The sequence below is a fragment of the Dermacentor silvarum genome, chromosome 11, assembly GCF_013339745.2.
Source record: "Dermacentor silvarum isolate Dsil-2018 chromosome 11, BIME_Dsil_1.4, whole genome shotgun sequence".
In the NCBI taxonomy this organism is placed as follows: Eukaryota; Metazoa; Arthropoda; class Arachnida; order Ixodida; family Ixodidae; genus Dermacentor; species Dermacentor silvarum.
In genome coordinates, this window is record NC_051164.1 from 61,084,777 (window position 1) to 61,098,887 (window position 14,111).

A 14,111-nucleotide genomic window follows, 5' to 3' on the forward strand; every position below is an offset into this window, starting at 1 on the left:
CAGCAAGCGCAACCGCCGCAGCGGGCGAATTGTTCGCGCGGTCAATCGCTTCAACGGAAACTGAGCGGCGAATGCACAGCAAATACAAAGGTCAGAGCCGTGTGGAGATAAGAGACGTTGCGGGCGACCGCCAGTGCCGGGCAAAGTGCAGAGTTGTGCAGAGAAGTTGTTGGCAGAGAAGCTGCCCCCCCCCCCCCCCCTCTTGTGCTGCCTTCCCGCTTTCTTGCTTTCGCGTGGGATATTGAGTGGCCAGTTCTCCTTGTGCCCGGTTGCAAGATAAGCATTTGGTGAAGCAGCACAGCGTCACCCCGCCTCCCTCCCTCCCATACCCCCACGGCCTTTCGCGCGACGGTCGCGTTTGCTTTTCGCCGTGCGTTCGCTCTCCGTGATAGCGCGCGTCCCCCGCGCGCTTTCACTCGCGCATATGGCGTGCGGCGACGCCCTTGGAATCTATACGGAACCTCACGGCGATGGCGACGCCAACGGCAGAAATCCGGTTGAAGTGTCCATATAATTGCTATCGTATTAAAAGGGTTACACAATTAATTAGTTCTAGTGCTCTCAAGTAATTGATGAGCTCCTTAGTGTAATTATAGCGTCAACAGCTATCCAATAAAGAAATAAAAACGAAACAACAATTCTCTGTCAGTACTATACTACCCTGTAATGCCCAGAGTTCCACGTCAAGGAAAGTTAGAACAGTTTCACCTTTATTTCTGGCCATACAAAAGAACAGCAGTAATATTTCATTTCAGTAAAAAACTAAATAAAGCAATTAACTAGTTATTCGTTTGTAGGGCTACCCCACTTGGGTGTGTGTAGGCTATGTGTTAAAAAAATCTAAATTTTGAGGTTTAGGACTAGGTGTAGCATGATGATATAATTGTTGCATCAAATACACAATAGCGAAACTGGCATTGATAAAGATCTCAATTTAATATCGCCTCAGTATGTTTGAGTAAGAAAAGGTCGTGCTAAAGGGTTGTGCCAATGCCACATTAACATTATTACTTTTTTTTTTTTAATGCAATTAAAGGCTGAAATAAGCTTCCACAAGAGCTTGTTCATTCCAACTTTGCCATTGAAGAACAACTTCTATCATAACAGAATCAAAAAGAAGGAAGACCCTACAAATTCGCCTGGAATCTATGTCCTCTCTAGTAATGAAATACATAGCAACTTTAGCACTGGAAATGTTGAGTTATTTTTCCTTTAAAAAATTATGGCAGCAGCTCGTTGTACAGTGTGCAAAAAAGTTCATAAACAGGTTATTTACACAATTTATACACTTGAAATCAGTATGCAAAAATATTGGGGCGTTTATTTAAAATACTCTTTATTAGCCTACTGTGATGTTTCGATTGAGAAATACATTCGGGTAGTTCTGTGAGGCAAGCTTAATTGCTGTATCATGTACAATACTGTATGCAGTTATGGGTTGTTTTATGGAGGACAGTAGAGATATGTTTCTTCACGAAAGAACAAATTTTGCAGCAAAAATGTATAGTTTGCACGAGTTATACTTTTTTTCTATGAATCGAAAAGCAAGAACTATTCAATTCGTATTCGATTCAAGAGTTCACTATTTGAATTTGTTGAATATTCAGTTCATTTCGAATTCTAATTGAGGGACAGGAAGAGTTTTTCAAGTGTACAGGAGTAGACTTATGTAAGCGGAGAGTCCTCCTAATGAGTCTTCGGCAGGAGAACCGCGGTTCTTGCACAGACGCACAAGTTCGTGAGTGGATGGAGGAAATCAATTTATGCACGATAGTTTCCAGTTGTTAAACAGACATCTCTTGCCTTAGGCAGCCTATGAATTTCCTGTCCAGATTTAGGCTAATCTACTTATTATTTGGGCCATGTCGCCATGCTTGGATCCCTTCAAAATGATGTGCGGTACTGTATATGGCAACAATCGTTCCTTCGATAAGTACTACAGTTCTACGTGCATCTGCTGATGTGCTTTTTACTTGTTGAATTAGTGTCATTTTTATACTGCACCAAATACAGCCACATTTCCTTTCTAATTTACAAGCTTTTCGAATGAGCTAAAATCTACTTGATAGTGGCATTAGATGTATCGGATAACACAAAGAAGTCTTTTGTTGCCAAGCAGATTATGCTGGAGTTTTTATATTTTATTTTTGCTTAGAAGGGATAAAATATTCTTTATTTGACTTGATATTCGAAGCCAGTCTTTTCCCGAATATGCATATTCAATTTGATTAAACATTTTCACTGTTCGCACACCCATACTTTATTGTCATCCTACACACTGTGCAGTCTCATGCGATGTTTAAGTACCGCATAGGTCCCAACTTTAATGTCATGCAATGTCTGCTTTTATGCACTACATTGTTCTCAGTATGTGGCGAAATGCAAAAAGCAGTTCATTGGACTCCGTGAGATGTCTGCATAGTGATGTCATAACATTGAAGCAAATGTATGATTCTTGTGGAAGGGTGCTGAGGACGGAGATCTGAGCTTCTGTAGCCAGGGAATCCACCAACAGGGGAAAACCTGGAATTATTGTGTAATTAAAAATTTTTCAAAGTTACAGGAATGAACAGGGAATTTTCACTCCATTTGCTTTTAAGTGAGAAAATGGGTACCTACAGTGGTTTTGGCGAAGCTAGTAGTATGCCAGAAGGCAGCAAAGTTTTCAGCTGAAACTAAGCAATCTGCAAATAATGACGTCTTTTGCTGGTTTTGTGAGCGAGAGCCTGGCAGGGTAGTTCGAATATCATGAGACGCGGGATTCAGTCAAATCTGGTAGTGCCCGTCGCATGACTTGCAGTTTACTGTAGTGGTTGAATGTTACGGGCTGGCATAGTAACTCAGCAAGCTAGAAAACACCATTTCTTCGTTGCACATGAACCTCAAGTGTCATAAACTGCCAGGAAATTTTCATATTGACAAAGTCAGGGAAAGCCTGGAAAAATGAAGAGTTTGAAAGTGCTGTTGGTGGTAGACAACCTTGGTAGCTGATCATGCGTCGTTATCTCCTTTTTCGAACCATCTTTTCAGGATTCGGGGCTTATCGGATCTCGCCAACGACGACAGCGCCAATGAGGAAGAAGGGCAGGCATTCTATGCCGGTGGCTCAGAGCGCAGGTGGGCAGTCCGGCTCTTTCAACTCTTGGCGTGTTTGTTGAAGGGAAAAGGAAAAGCTACGTGGCTTTCGGTGGGAGTCAAAGTTGCAACCTCTGCACATTAGTTGTGTTGACTACTTCAGTCTTCAGAAAGGGAAATTTTTGTGTAGACCATTTACAAACCCTGGTAAGCTTCCAGCTTTGCCACAGAAAGATCCCGCTGGGAAAGAAAGACAATGTCGAGCAGTCATAATGCGCCCGGACAGAAGCCAGGAGATTTTCAACAGTTTTCCTCTGTAGCTATCAAAATTTTATAGATTGGCATTGTTGTAAATTACACGAAAAATGATACATATTCACACTTGAGGCATGTGGCACATCACTTTTATTTGAAAACTTAAAACAAAACGTCCCTTAAATTGAAGCAACTTTGTTGGTTCAATTGTTGTGGTTACATGTTTTTTTTTTTTTTTCTTTTTTCTGGCATAGTAGACTAATAGAGCATGTGATAAGAAGGTTCTTGGAGCGCAGATTTGCTGGTGCCATGGCATTCGCGAAACTGCTTATAAAATGAAGGTACCATGAAAAAGAAAAGTTCAGAGAATGTGCTTAACTTACCAAGAGCATTTGGCGACATCTGCCTCCAAGTAGCCAGTGCAACAGTGACAGATCAGTCTCAGTGCAGTAATAAAGTGCATAAACACCCTTGTAATCACTGTAGAACCTCGTTCATACGTTTTTAGGAATAAGTGCGAGAATAACATACTAACGGGGAAAACATACAGTTCAAAGTCACTATAATTGCCTAGATTTGAAATTTGCCCGCTGTCCTTCTTGCTTGCAGTGGCCAGCAGGTCCTCGGGCCAGGCAAGAAACCTGAAGGCAAGGATAACTTCGTGGTCGAGATGTTCAAGGCAGCGAAGAGGTTGGTACAGCGCAGAGGCCTCATTGCATGCCTCCCTGTGTGACATGCAGTTTGCTAAGGACTTGCCTGGCTGCCATGCTGCAACTTCACGAACCTGTTCTGTAGTCGCTGTCATCTCCCTCAAACCACTTTATTCTTTTTTACTTCGAATAGCTGTGGATGCCATGCGTAAGCTGTCGGGCCGTTTCCCATCCAGAGAAAGACCTAATGATCGTCACATTGAAGTGACAAAGGAATTCATTGCAAGGCTATGAAGACAAGTAAGAATGGTTCCGAACTGTGGGATCATTCCTTTTAAAAATTGACTCTCTAGCGAACTGCTGTGCTACATTGGTGCTTAACACCACACTGCTCACAGCAACTGTAAACGGGTAACAAGGTGATCAGAGAAAATTGAAAGAAAAAATGGCAGCGTTGCTGCAGTTTACCTGCAGTTGACAAGGCACTTTCCTTCTTTGCTGAATACAAAGTACAGCTATTGCTCTTGTTTTTTGAGCACGAAAGTACTTGATTGAACGTCGGACTAAAGCTGTCTGCTCTGCAGTGTCCCAGAGAGAGAAAAAGCAAGGAAGGAAAGGGCAGGGAGGATAACTATGTATGTCCAGTTTGCTACCTTACAAGCGGGGATTGGGATGGGGGAAGGAAAGGGGGAGAGAGAGTCCAGATCATTTGCATACACTATGTGAGGTACTGCGTATCTTCAGTCGGGCACTGAAGTCTGTCGCCTTCAGATACTGCAGAAGAACTCGTGTGGCTTACTGGGCTGAAGAGCTGCGAGGCTATTCAGGCTACCAGTAGCTGGGCTTTATTTATAAGTAAAAGGTCGATCATCCAGTACACTCAAGGTGGCCCACCTCTTTGCATCAGCTATGGGCTGTTTTCCCATCCTCCATTTTCTAGCTCTGGGGCCTACCGGTGCTAACATTGATCAGCTCCAGGCCTGCACAGCTGCCAACCATGGGAAGTTCCTCTAGACTTCCCTAGTTCGAGCATTGCTTAAGGGAAATGATTCAAATCTAGGGAAGTTCCAAGGTTTTAGGCCGGGGTTTAATACTGTACTCGCATACCTTGGTTAATGATCACATGGGGGAAGTTAATGCTGGCATCGAGATCTTTGATTTTCGATTTCGGTATATTTTAGGCAATACTGCTATTCTGAGTCTATATTGTGAAAGCTTTTAAAAAAAGAAAAAGGTTGCATACTATGTGCAGGAAAGCCTCGCTTAAAATTTGAGCTTTCATTTCATCATAGGGCATTGCTTGAACTTGGTGCATATCAATGCTGTTGGAAGAATGACAACACTTATACCCCTGTCAAGCGGGCAAGTTAAGTGCACTTACGGAGAGTGTCACTCGGTTTAAGTGCACTTTGCCAAATCTAAACGGCGCAAGCGGAGTGTCACTCGCAGAAGAGTGCACTCCGGTCGGAGTGCGTTCACGAAACGCACTTTGCTGGTTGAGTGCGTAGCCTCGCCGCCAGCGGTTTGAATGGTACAGAATGCAATGCATAAAAAAGTACACAGAAGTTCGTTTTAGTTGTTGAACAGCTAAACACAAAATAATTTGTGTTTAGCGAGAAGCGAAACAGCACACTAATGAAGAAAATTATCGTATACGCAGCTTCGTCGCAGGCCGCCATGTTGTTCTGGATTGGCTAGGTATTCGTCTTGGCCGGCAATGACTTTCCAACACCTAATAGTAAAAGAAATGACGTTTTTATTGAGAAAAAATAGATTAAGTTTGTTTTTATTTATAATACCACGTAAAACAATCACTTTTTTAGAAGTTTTTTTTTTTCTTTTTTATCTACATATTCAAAAAACGCACTCGTGTCTGTCGCCATGTTTCTTTACGGCGAGTGCACTCCGTTTTCCCGTTTAGCACCGCGTAGCCTAAAGTGTCACTCAAGATCCCGAAGTGCACTCTCCCCGTAAGTGCACTTAACTTGCCCGCTTGACAGGGGTATTAGGCAGCATAGTCGCACTAGTGCAGTTAATGCTTCACTTAAAAGTTAGAAAACAAAAACAAGATAAAACTTTGCACCTATCTTAATACTTTTCAGGCATTCATTATGAACACATCACTTTTAGGTAGCCGATATGCTAACTGGTTGCCTTGATTTAGGCAAAGGAATTTATCATTTAGCCATTTGCACCATGTTTCCATCTCTTCAAAACAAACTGCAATACCGTAGTATCACGCCTCTCCTTGAACAAACTCAAGACTCGTGCATGTAATGACATGCCGCTCCCTTTTTTCATTGCTAGTGCCAGTGTCCTTGTGTACCAGAGAGCTGTAAGCAGTTGTTTCCCCTTTACAAGCTCCTTAGTGTTCCCAATGTCCCTTTGCGAACACCATTACATGCGTAATCATCATCATCATCAGCCTATATTTATGTCCACCGCAGGAAGAAGGCCTCTCCCCTTTCTCTCCAATTGCCCCTGTTTTGCGCTTGCTGATGCAAACTTGCACCTGCACTTTTCCTAACTTCATCACCCCACCTAGTTTTCTGCCATCCTCGACTGCACTTCCCTTCTCTTAGTATCCATTCCGTAACTCTAATGGTCCACCAGTTATCCATCCTACGCATTACATGACCTGCACAGCTCCATTTTTTTTTCTCTTAATGTCAATTAGAATATCGGCTATTCCCCGTTTGCTCTCTGATCCACATCGCTCTCTTCCTGTCTCTTAACGTTAGGCCTAACATTTTTTGTTCCGTCGCTCTTTGTGCAGTCCTTAACTTGTTCTCGAGCTTCTTCATTAACCTCCAAGTTTCTGCCTCATATGTTAGCACCGGTAGAATTGTACACTTTCCTTTCATCGACAGTGGTATGCTCCAGTCAGGATTTGGCAATGCCTGCCACATGCATTCTAACCCAATTTTATTCTTCTGTAAATGTATTTCTCATGATCAGGGTCCCCTGTGAGTAATTGACCTTGAAAAACAGTACTCCTTTACAGACTCTAGAGGCTGATTGGCGATACTGAATTCTTGTTGCCCTTGCCAGGCTATCAAACATTATCTTTGTCTTCTGCATATTAATCTTCAACCCCACTCTTACACACTTTCTTGGTTAAGGGCCTCAATCAATTGCTCTAATTCGTCCCCATTGTTGCTGAATAGGACAATGTCATCTGCAAACCGAAGGTTGTTGAGATATTCGCTGTTGATCCTCACTCCTAAGCCTTCCCAGTCTAAGAGTTCGAATACTTCTTCTAAACATGCAGTGAATAGCATAGGAGAGATTGTGTCTCCTTGCCTGACCCCTTTCTTGATAGGTAACTTTCTACTTTTCTTATGGAGAACCAAGGTAGCTGTGGAATCCTTGTAGATATTTGCCAAGATATTCACGTATGCCTCCTGTACTCCTTGATTACGCAATGCCTCTATGACTGCTGGTATCTCTACTGAATCAAATTCCTTTTCATAATCTATGAAAGCCATATAGAGAGGTTGATTGTACTCTGCAGATTTCTCGATTACCTGATTGATGACATGAATATGATCCATTGTAAAATATTCTATCCTGAAGCCATCCTGTTCTCTTGATTGATTGAAGTCAAATGTTACGCTAATTCTGTTGGAAATTATCTTGGTGAATATTTTATACAATACTGAAAGCAAAAGTAATGGGTCTATAATTCTTCAGTTCCTTTACTTCTTCCGCCTTATGGATTAGTTTAACGTTGGCATTCTTCCAGTTCTCTAGTACACTTGAAGTCATGAGGCATTGCATTTAAAGGGCCGCAAGCTTGTCAAGCACGATATCTCCTCCACCTTTGATTAAATCGAGCGTTATTCCATCTTCTCCAGGCATTTTTTCCCGGGTCATGTCTTGCAAAGCCCTTCCAACTTCATCGCTAGTTATACGAGCAGCAATTATATACACGAGATATATGCCTGTAAATAAGCCGTGTCAATAATGCCGGCAAGCCTCCTTTCCTTTTTTTTCCACGAGGAGTCCGTGAGAAGTATATTTCACTGGGTTTAGAGATAAAATATTTTGCTTTCGGAGGTCGTTGTCTAAAGTATTTGTACTCGATTCAGTTAAAAAAATTCACTATTCGAAATTCATTAATTAAAGTATACAGTTTCTAGTTATTCGACACAATGGTAAACATAAGTTGATAATTATGAAAAACAGAGTGGCACATGAAAAAAACCACATGGTGCCAGCAAAAATCTACAGATATTTAGGGAACCATTCAAATCAGGCGGAGGGGAATTGTGGACTGTGAATCGATTAGGAAGAATGATGCAGCATAGTTTTTTTTTTTCAAAAGTCCTTCTTTCCACACACTCATGGAATAGAACGAGCTAACGAAGGGCATTGAAAAGTGTTAATGAGAAATGTTCCAGTCGTTGTTGAAAGTGTTGTTTCCTTTCAACTAATTCAGTTTTTTTCTTCTACGTTTATTCTGCCTTTATCGCTATTACCTTGCCCGTTCGTGCATGCGTATGGTTTATTATGAAATACTCTTCGTTGTACTCCCTGCAATGATTCCTTCTAAAATCCAATTCAGGGTATTTGTGCAAAATTATAAGATAATGTTAAACAAATATTTTGTATCATATACTTCATTTCACTCATATGTGGCAATGCAACGAAGGCTAGGGAAACATCTCTTGCTGCTCGTATTCATGACCAAAAAATGGTGCGCTAATTTAAGAAAGATACAGGTATGCGTCACGTACTTTGATGTAACGTTAAGTCTCGTACTTTTAAAAATGCTGCGATATATACTGTGACTATTACATGGAAGGTATTGCGGATCTAAACCTTTTTTACACGAGAGTGAACTAAGTGGTACATATCTGCTATTGGCAGCCATAGCACACGACTTGTGGTTGCTACTAAAACATAGTATACGTCGTGTACCAGAAGCACGAAGGTGCACGAGTAATACGCGATTCGACGTAACTTTACGTTCGCAAGTTGTAGTTGTATTTGTTTATCATGCGTCTGGGTATTCCACATGTATGTGTATGGTTGTTCCGTAGTAAGCATTGCAAATCGGATAACAACTGCACTACTTCTACTTCCTCAGCATCCGCAGAGTGGTCTGCCTGGTATGAAACGTAGTATAGCAAGGAAAAGATTGACTCCCAGTGTTTGGCGGCACCAAACGGTTGTGTGTCACCCTGGTGCTCTCGTTCGGTGCTCTGCAGGCACGGTGCCCAGGTGCTGGAGCCGGGAATGGATGACGGGTCCGGTCAGGACCGGGGCGCCGGTGCCAGTTGGTTCCAGGGAATGGGTCATCGGCTGGGCGACACCACGACAGGCAGCGAGGCAGTGGCCAGCCCAACAGCAATGCCACGCCGGTCGTCCGTCTCGCGGGTGCTCAAGATGTGGCAGGACGGCTTCAGCATCGACGATGGGCCGCTGCACGCCTACGACGACCCGGGCAGCCAGGCGTTTCTCCAGGCAATCCGTCAGGGGTGAGCGCTCGCAGACATAGTTATGGAAATTACTACTAGGGGAAGATCTGGGGCTAGCGATCTACAGGAGCTGCAGATATGTTCCCAACAATGTGTATTGCTGACTATCAAGCCACGAGAAATTGTAGCGAGTGAACTATCTCTATGACCCCCAAGGCAAATGCTCTAAGATGTAGTCATTGTGACCACTTTCGAAGGAGCACAAGAATTATGAATGGTATTTGCCATATTTACTCAGTTCTAAACGGCATTTTTTTTTTCAAGAAGAATTTAATAAAATATGACATGCACGTTATCGAGTACGAAACTAAACATACAGTAGTGTCAAGCTATCATCATTGGTATTGAAAATTTGTGTAATCCAGTCCAATCCACACTTCACTGCATCTATGTGAGCTGTGGTTTTGTACCCACTCCATAAATGTATTAGGCAATGTTATAACTTGGGCACTCTAGTTAGGCTGTCATGGTCTGTAGAGGTGTTTGGTCCGCCATTGGCTCCGACGGTAGGCTGTTACGAACGCAGTTTTGGTTTTGGACTCGTACGAGATTGCAATGTCCAAGAAATTTTTTAGTGTTCTTAGAAAACAAGGTGCGCGTTAGAATCTAGCAAATACTTCAAAAATTCACTGTGAGCTATCGTTTTCACTTCAAGTTCTTCCTAGGGTTGGCCCAAAATAGGTGTTTTCGAAGGGAGATTTTTGATGTGTGTTAGAAACATTTCGGTACCCAAATTGTCGCCAAGACGGACGCTGCCCGACCCTTAAGGTCACCACTGCGGTCACCTTGGGGCCGGGCACATGCGTCATGAGCAGCCAAGTTAGAATTATCTGGTAAAGTAAATTTCAGGATTCAAATAACAAAGGTTTGGTCCCATAGAAATGTATGGGTGCCAGATGGAATCTGCAGTCGCGATTGAATTCACAGAAGACTGGTATACTTCACTAAAATGGACATTCAGTCTAAGTGGTCTCGCATGATGGGAAAGTCGCGGTGCATGAGACAAGGAACGACCGCAGAAACAAGACTTACTGATGACTGATGCCCGGTCCACTACCGTGTTTTCCAGTGTATAAGTTGTGGTTTTTTTGTGAATTTGTCATCAGTGCGTCTTGGACTTTATACGAAACATTGTGGCTACCACGACTGCAGAAATGCGCCTGGAGTGTCCATATCATTGCTATCGCAATTATATAGGAATGGCACCCTGCTTGCACGTGACTTGCGATCACGGAGTGAAATGTCACTAATTTTTTTTTTAATCGCTAACCGAACGAACATCGGCGTCTTACACACCGGTGCAACTTGTATATGTGTTATTGTTTTTTCGGAAAAACTGCCGTTTTGAGGGGGGTGCAACTTGTACAAAGATACAACTTATAGCCCACAACAAAAGGTATATCTTGCATGGAATAAATGTTGTTTTCGCTAGTGAAAACAAATCGCTGTTATGCTCTATCTTACCTTTAGAGACTGGTACAGTTGTGTGAAAACTCTTGAGACCTACCACAAAAATGACAGTTTACAAGGACAAAAGACATTTTGGTATTTGTAGAGGAGCCTTGTTCAGTATGATGACAGGTGATGTTTACAACCAACAGAAATCTAAAATAGGTATCATAGATAGCACGCGTAAGCAGTCCATGGGATGCCGTCATTGCGATTCAGTTCCTGCACATCCATTCGATTATGTAATGATTCTATACATGGTGACCGCAGCGATGGCCTAGCGGTAGAGCATTCGCCTCGTATGCGGGAGGTACCGAGTTCAAATCCCGGTGCCGCCGGGAACCCACCGGTTTTTCTAATGGGTAGAGATGTCCCTTGGCCTGGTGCTCGGCTGTCGTGGGGGTCCACATCTCGAAAGAGGGCCCAATAGAGATTTCAGCTGTTGTCTCTGGGCGCCTCTTGTCCAACCACAGACGGCCTTGTAGACGAGCATCCGCCGCGGCTGTGGGAGGCAAGTGCTGCCGCCGGGTACCTACCGCTAAAATAGGTACAAGCGCGCTCCCGGCCTGGTGCTCGGCCATTATGGGACCTCAACGCTTGGAAAGGGGTGTTTGACCTCAACCCGAAGGTGCCCCCACCTCAATAGGTGCTTGGGGTGCCACATGGGAAATGACCGCCATGGGAGCGGCCCAGACATCACTTGATTTCCGTGCTCACGTTGGTTTCGACGGGAATTCAGGGCGCAGGCTCCTTTCCCAAGCGTATCACCCCTGAAGGAAGCCGAACGCCAGGCCGGGGTATGCTTGTACCCTTCTGAACCAGTGGGTGCCCGGCGGCGGTGGGAATCGAACCCACAGCCTCGGCTGTGGGTACGATGAAGGCAGGCCATCCGATTGCACTCAATGCCGATGATGTTTCCATTATCCCATTCAGTATCATGGCCAGTCATTTCAGCGTGCTCTGCAATAGAATTTGTCTATGAATTTTCTTATTTGACATTACAGCAATGTTTTTTGTCTTCTATCAAAGTCGCCAGTATCGCCTATGTAAACCTGGCTGCAGTCAGCGCAGGGAAGCCAGTACACCACAACTGGAACGTTATTCTTTCGTAGTGCACATACTCACGTCCACCAGACTGTGTCTTAGTGTCTTGTGCACACACCCCATGTGCACATTGTATGTGCTTGGGACCTCAGGCCAACAATCCACTAATTCCAAGTGTGCATGATATGGCCGCATGTTTTGGGGGCTTTGGGGCTGTTGACAGTGCACAGGCATGCGGAGGGTGAGTCGGCTGGTGCTGCACCGATGTCACGAAAGAAATGGGGCACCCATTGGTTTTTGGGTCACGATGCACGCACTTTTAAGTCAGCTATAAAGTCACTTGATGACGGGCAAATCGTTCGTGCTTGCTGAATCTGTGTAGAAACAGCGGAGCGCTTGTTTGAGACAAAGGGTGAACAGACCTGTAGGTACAGTAGTGGCTCATGGGCCTGTGGCTTCCGACCGACACTAGAAGACAACTTTGCTCCCTTGCACGTTACTAAGACCTCAAGAAGAGGCAAAAGATAATTTTACTCTCCTCATTTATGGAACTGATGGCTTCCTCTATGAAAAAATATAAATGTGATGAAAACGAAGTCGGAACGTCCTTTCAGATCGCACAGAAGCAGTTGTCGATATACCGGACAAAATATTTCGGCCTAGGAGAGAATGTAGCAAGTGTACGCCATTCCAAATACTCCATGTTGACTTCAAGTTAGCTGTAGTATACCAAACACCGAAGCTCTCATTGCAATTCCGTGGAATATCTATAGAAAGCACAGTGGGAAACGGAAGTAGGTTTTCTTGAGACAACTTTTAAAGTTGTCTCAAGAAAACCTACTTCCGTTTCCCTTACAAAGATTAAGAAGCTTACAAAGATTCCTGTGCTTCAATGGGAGTCCTCTGCAGCAGTGAATCATCGCGTTCAAGAGCACTGGCACACACTTGCGCAGCCAAGTCAATCAGGAAGCTGGTGAAAATTGATTTCACATCAAATTACACAATAATGAATCGTCATCTAATGAAATGTCGGACTTTTTCATAGAAATCACACGAGTTGCTTGCATGCGTTAAAGAGTGGCCTACTAAAGGCGACGGTGTTCGGTGTAGGTGGCCAGAAAGATTCTGAACACAAGAATGACTATGATCAACAATAGGACAATATGGACTCCCATAGATACAATTGTGTATAGTCCATAGAGTGGCTGGGGCTGAACTGTTGTGGCATAAGAATTTATTGCGCCAGGGACCGAGAGGCTTCCGAGTAAGCTGCTGTGTGCATCTACGCTTGTGTTACCATTTGAGACCCATGTTTCAGCAAATTGCAGGTACCAAATCTGTCGTACGCCTGCCAACTTTCTACGAAGCTTTCATTTGGTTCATTTGGGTTCAAAAAACAAATCCATTCACCTGCCTCCGGTTGAAAAACACGCTTGCTTTTAGAGAAACATAGTTAGTTCCCTTGGCTACTAGCTGTGTAAGACCGTTTTCTGGAGATAGTTTGTCTGGAGATAGTTTACAATTTCAGTAAAAGGTAAGTTCAAATAAAAAAAAAATGTCGAGGATTTTAATTTTTTGTTGGAATATGAGTGTGACGTTACCTAAAGGAACAGTGGGGTTGCAAATTTGGGTAGAAGTATTGGTGTGGATTTTGGGGTAGTATAGGAAGCATGATTTTTTTGTGCTGATGGTGACTTCTGCACGACATGCCCAGCAAGAGACAGCATGAATGCCTTACGTGCCCTTGCTTCTTGACCCGAGCGGTTGGTTGCGGAAATGCCAACCACCTGCTGTCGGCGTATGCCTGTTCGGACACATTGGCCGATAAGGGGTGACTTAAAATTCTACAAATAATAATGTTCCATTACAGAGGACTTAGTGGCGAGCCCTCAGAACTTCCAGTCAAAGGTGTGGTGGTTTACGCCTCACTGGCGCTGGAGCAGTAAACGACAGTTTGGTGTTTATAAAATATTTTTTTTAACTGATGGCAAACGTTCTTGGAGCTGTGTAAAAACTGTAATACTGTGGGATGCAAAACGGTGTCAAAGGCACCTTTGAAATCGAGAGAGATGAGTGAGGGCGTGTAGCTTATTACCTTTAATTTCACCGAGTGCTTTACGGAGCACATGTAGGGCTTCGGCGCACTCTTCCCATG

The 14,111-nt window shown here is 43.6% G+C and overlaps 1 protein-coding gene across 1 annotated transcript in view; it reads left to right on the forward strand.

The window, feature by feature from the left end:
* LOC119433804 (NSFL1 cofactor p47) overlaps nt 1-14,111 on the forward strand; it is a 34,017-nt gene that overhangs the window by 10,449 nt on the left and 9,457 nt on the right. The window contains exons 3-5 of the mRNA XM_037701065.2: nt 3,031-3,117; nt 3,940-4,020; nt 9,194-9,463. Coding sequence (XP_037556993.1) covers nt 3,031-3,117; nt 3,940-4,020; nt 9,194-9,463 — 438 coding nt within the window. The remainder of the gene's footprint in view (nt 1-3,030; nt 3,118-3,939; nt 4,021-9,193; nt 9,464-14,111) is intronic.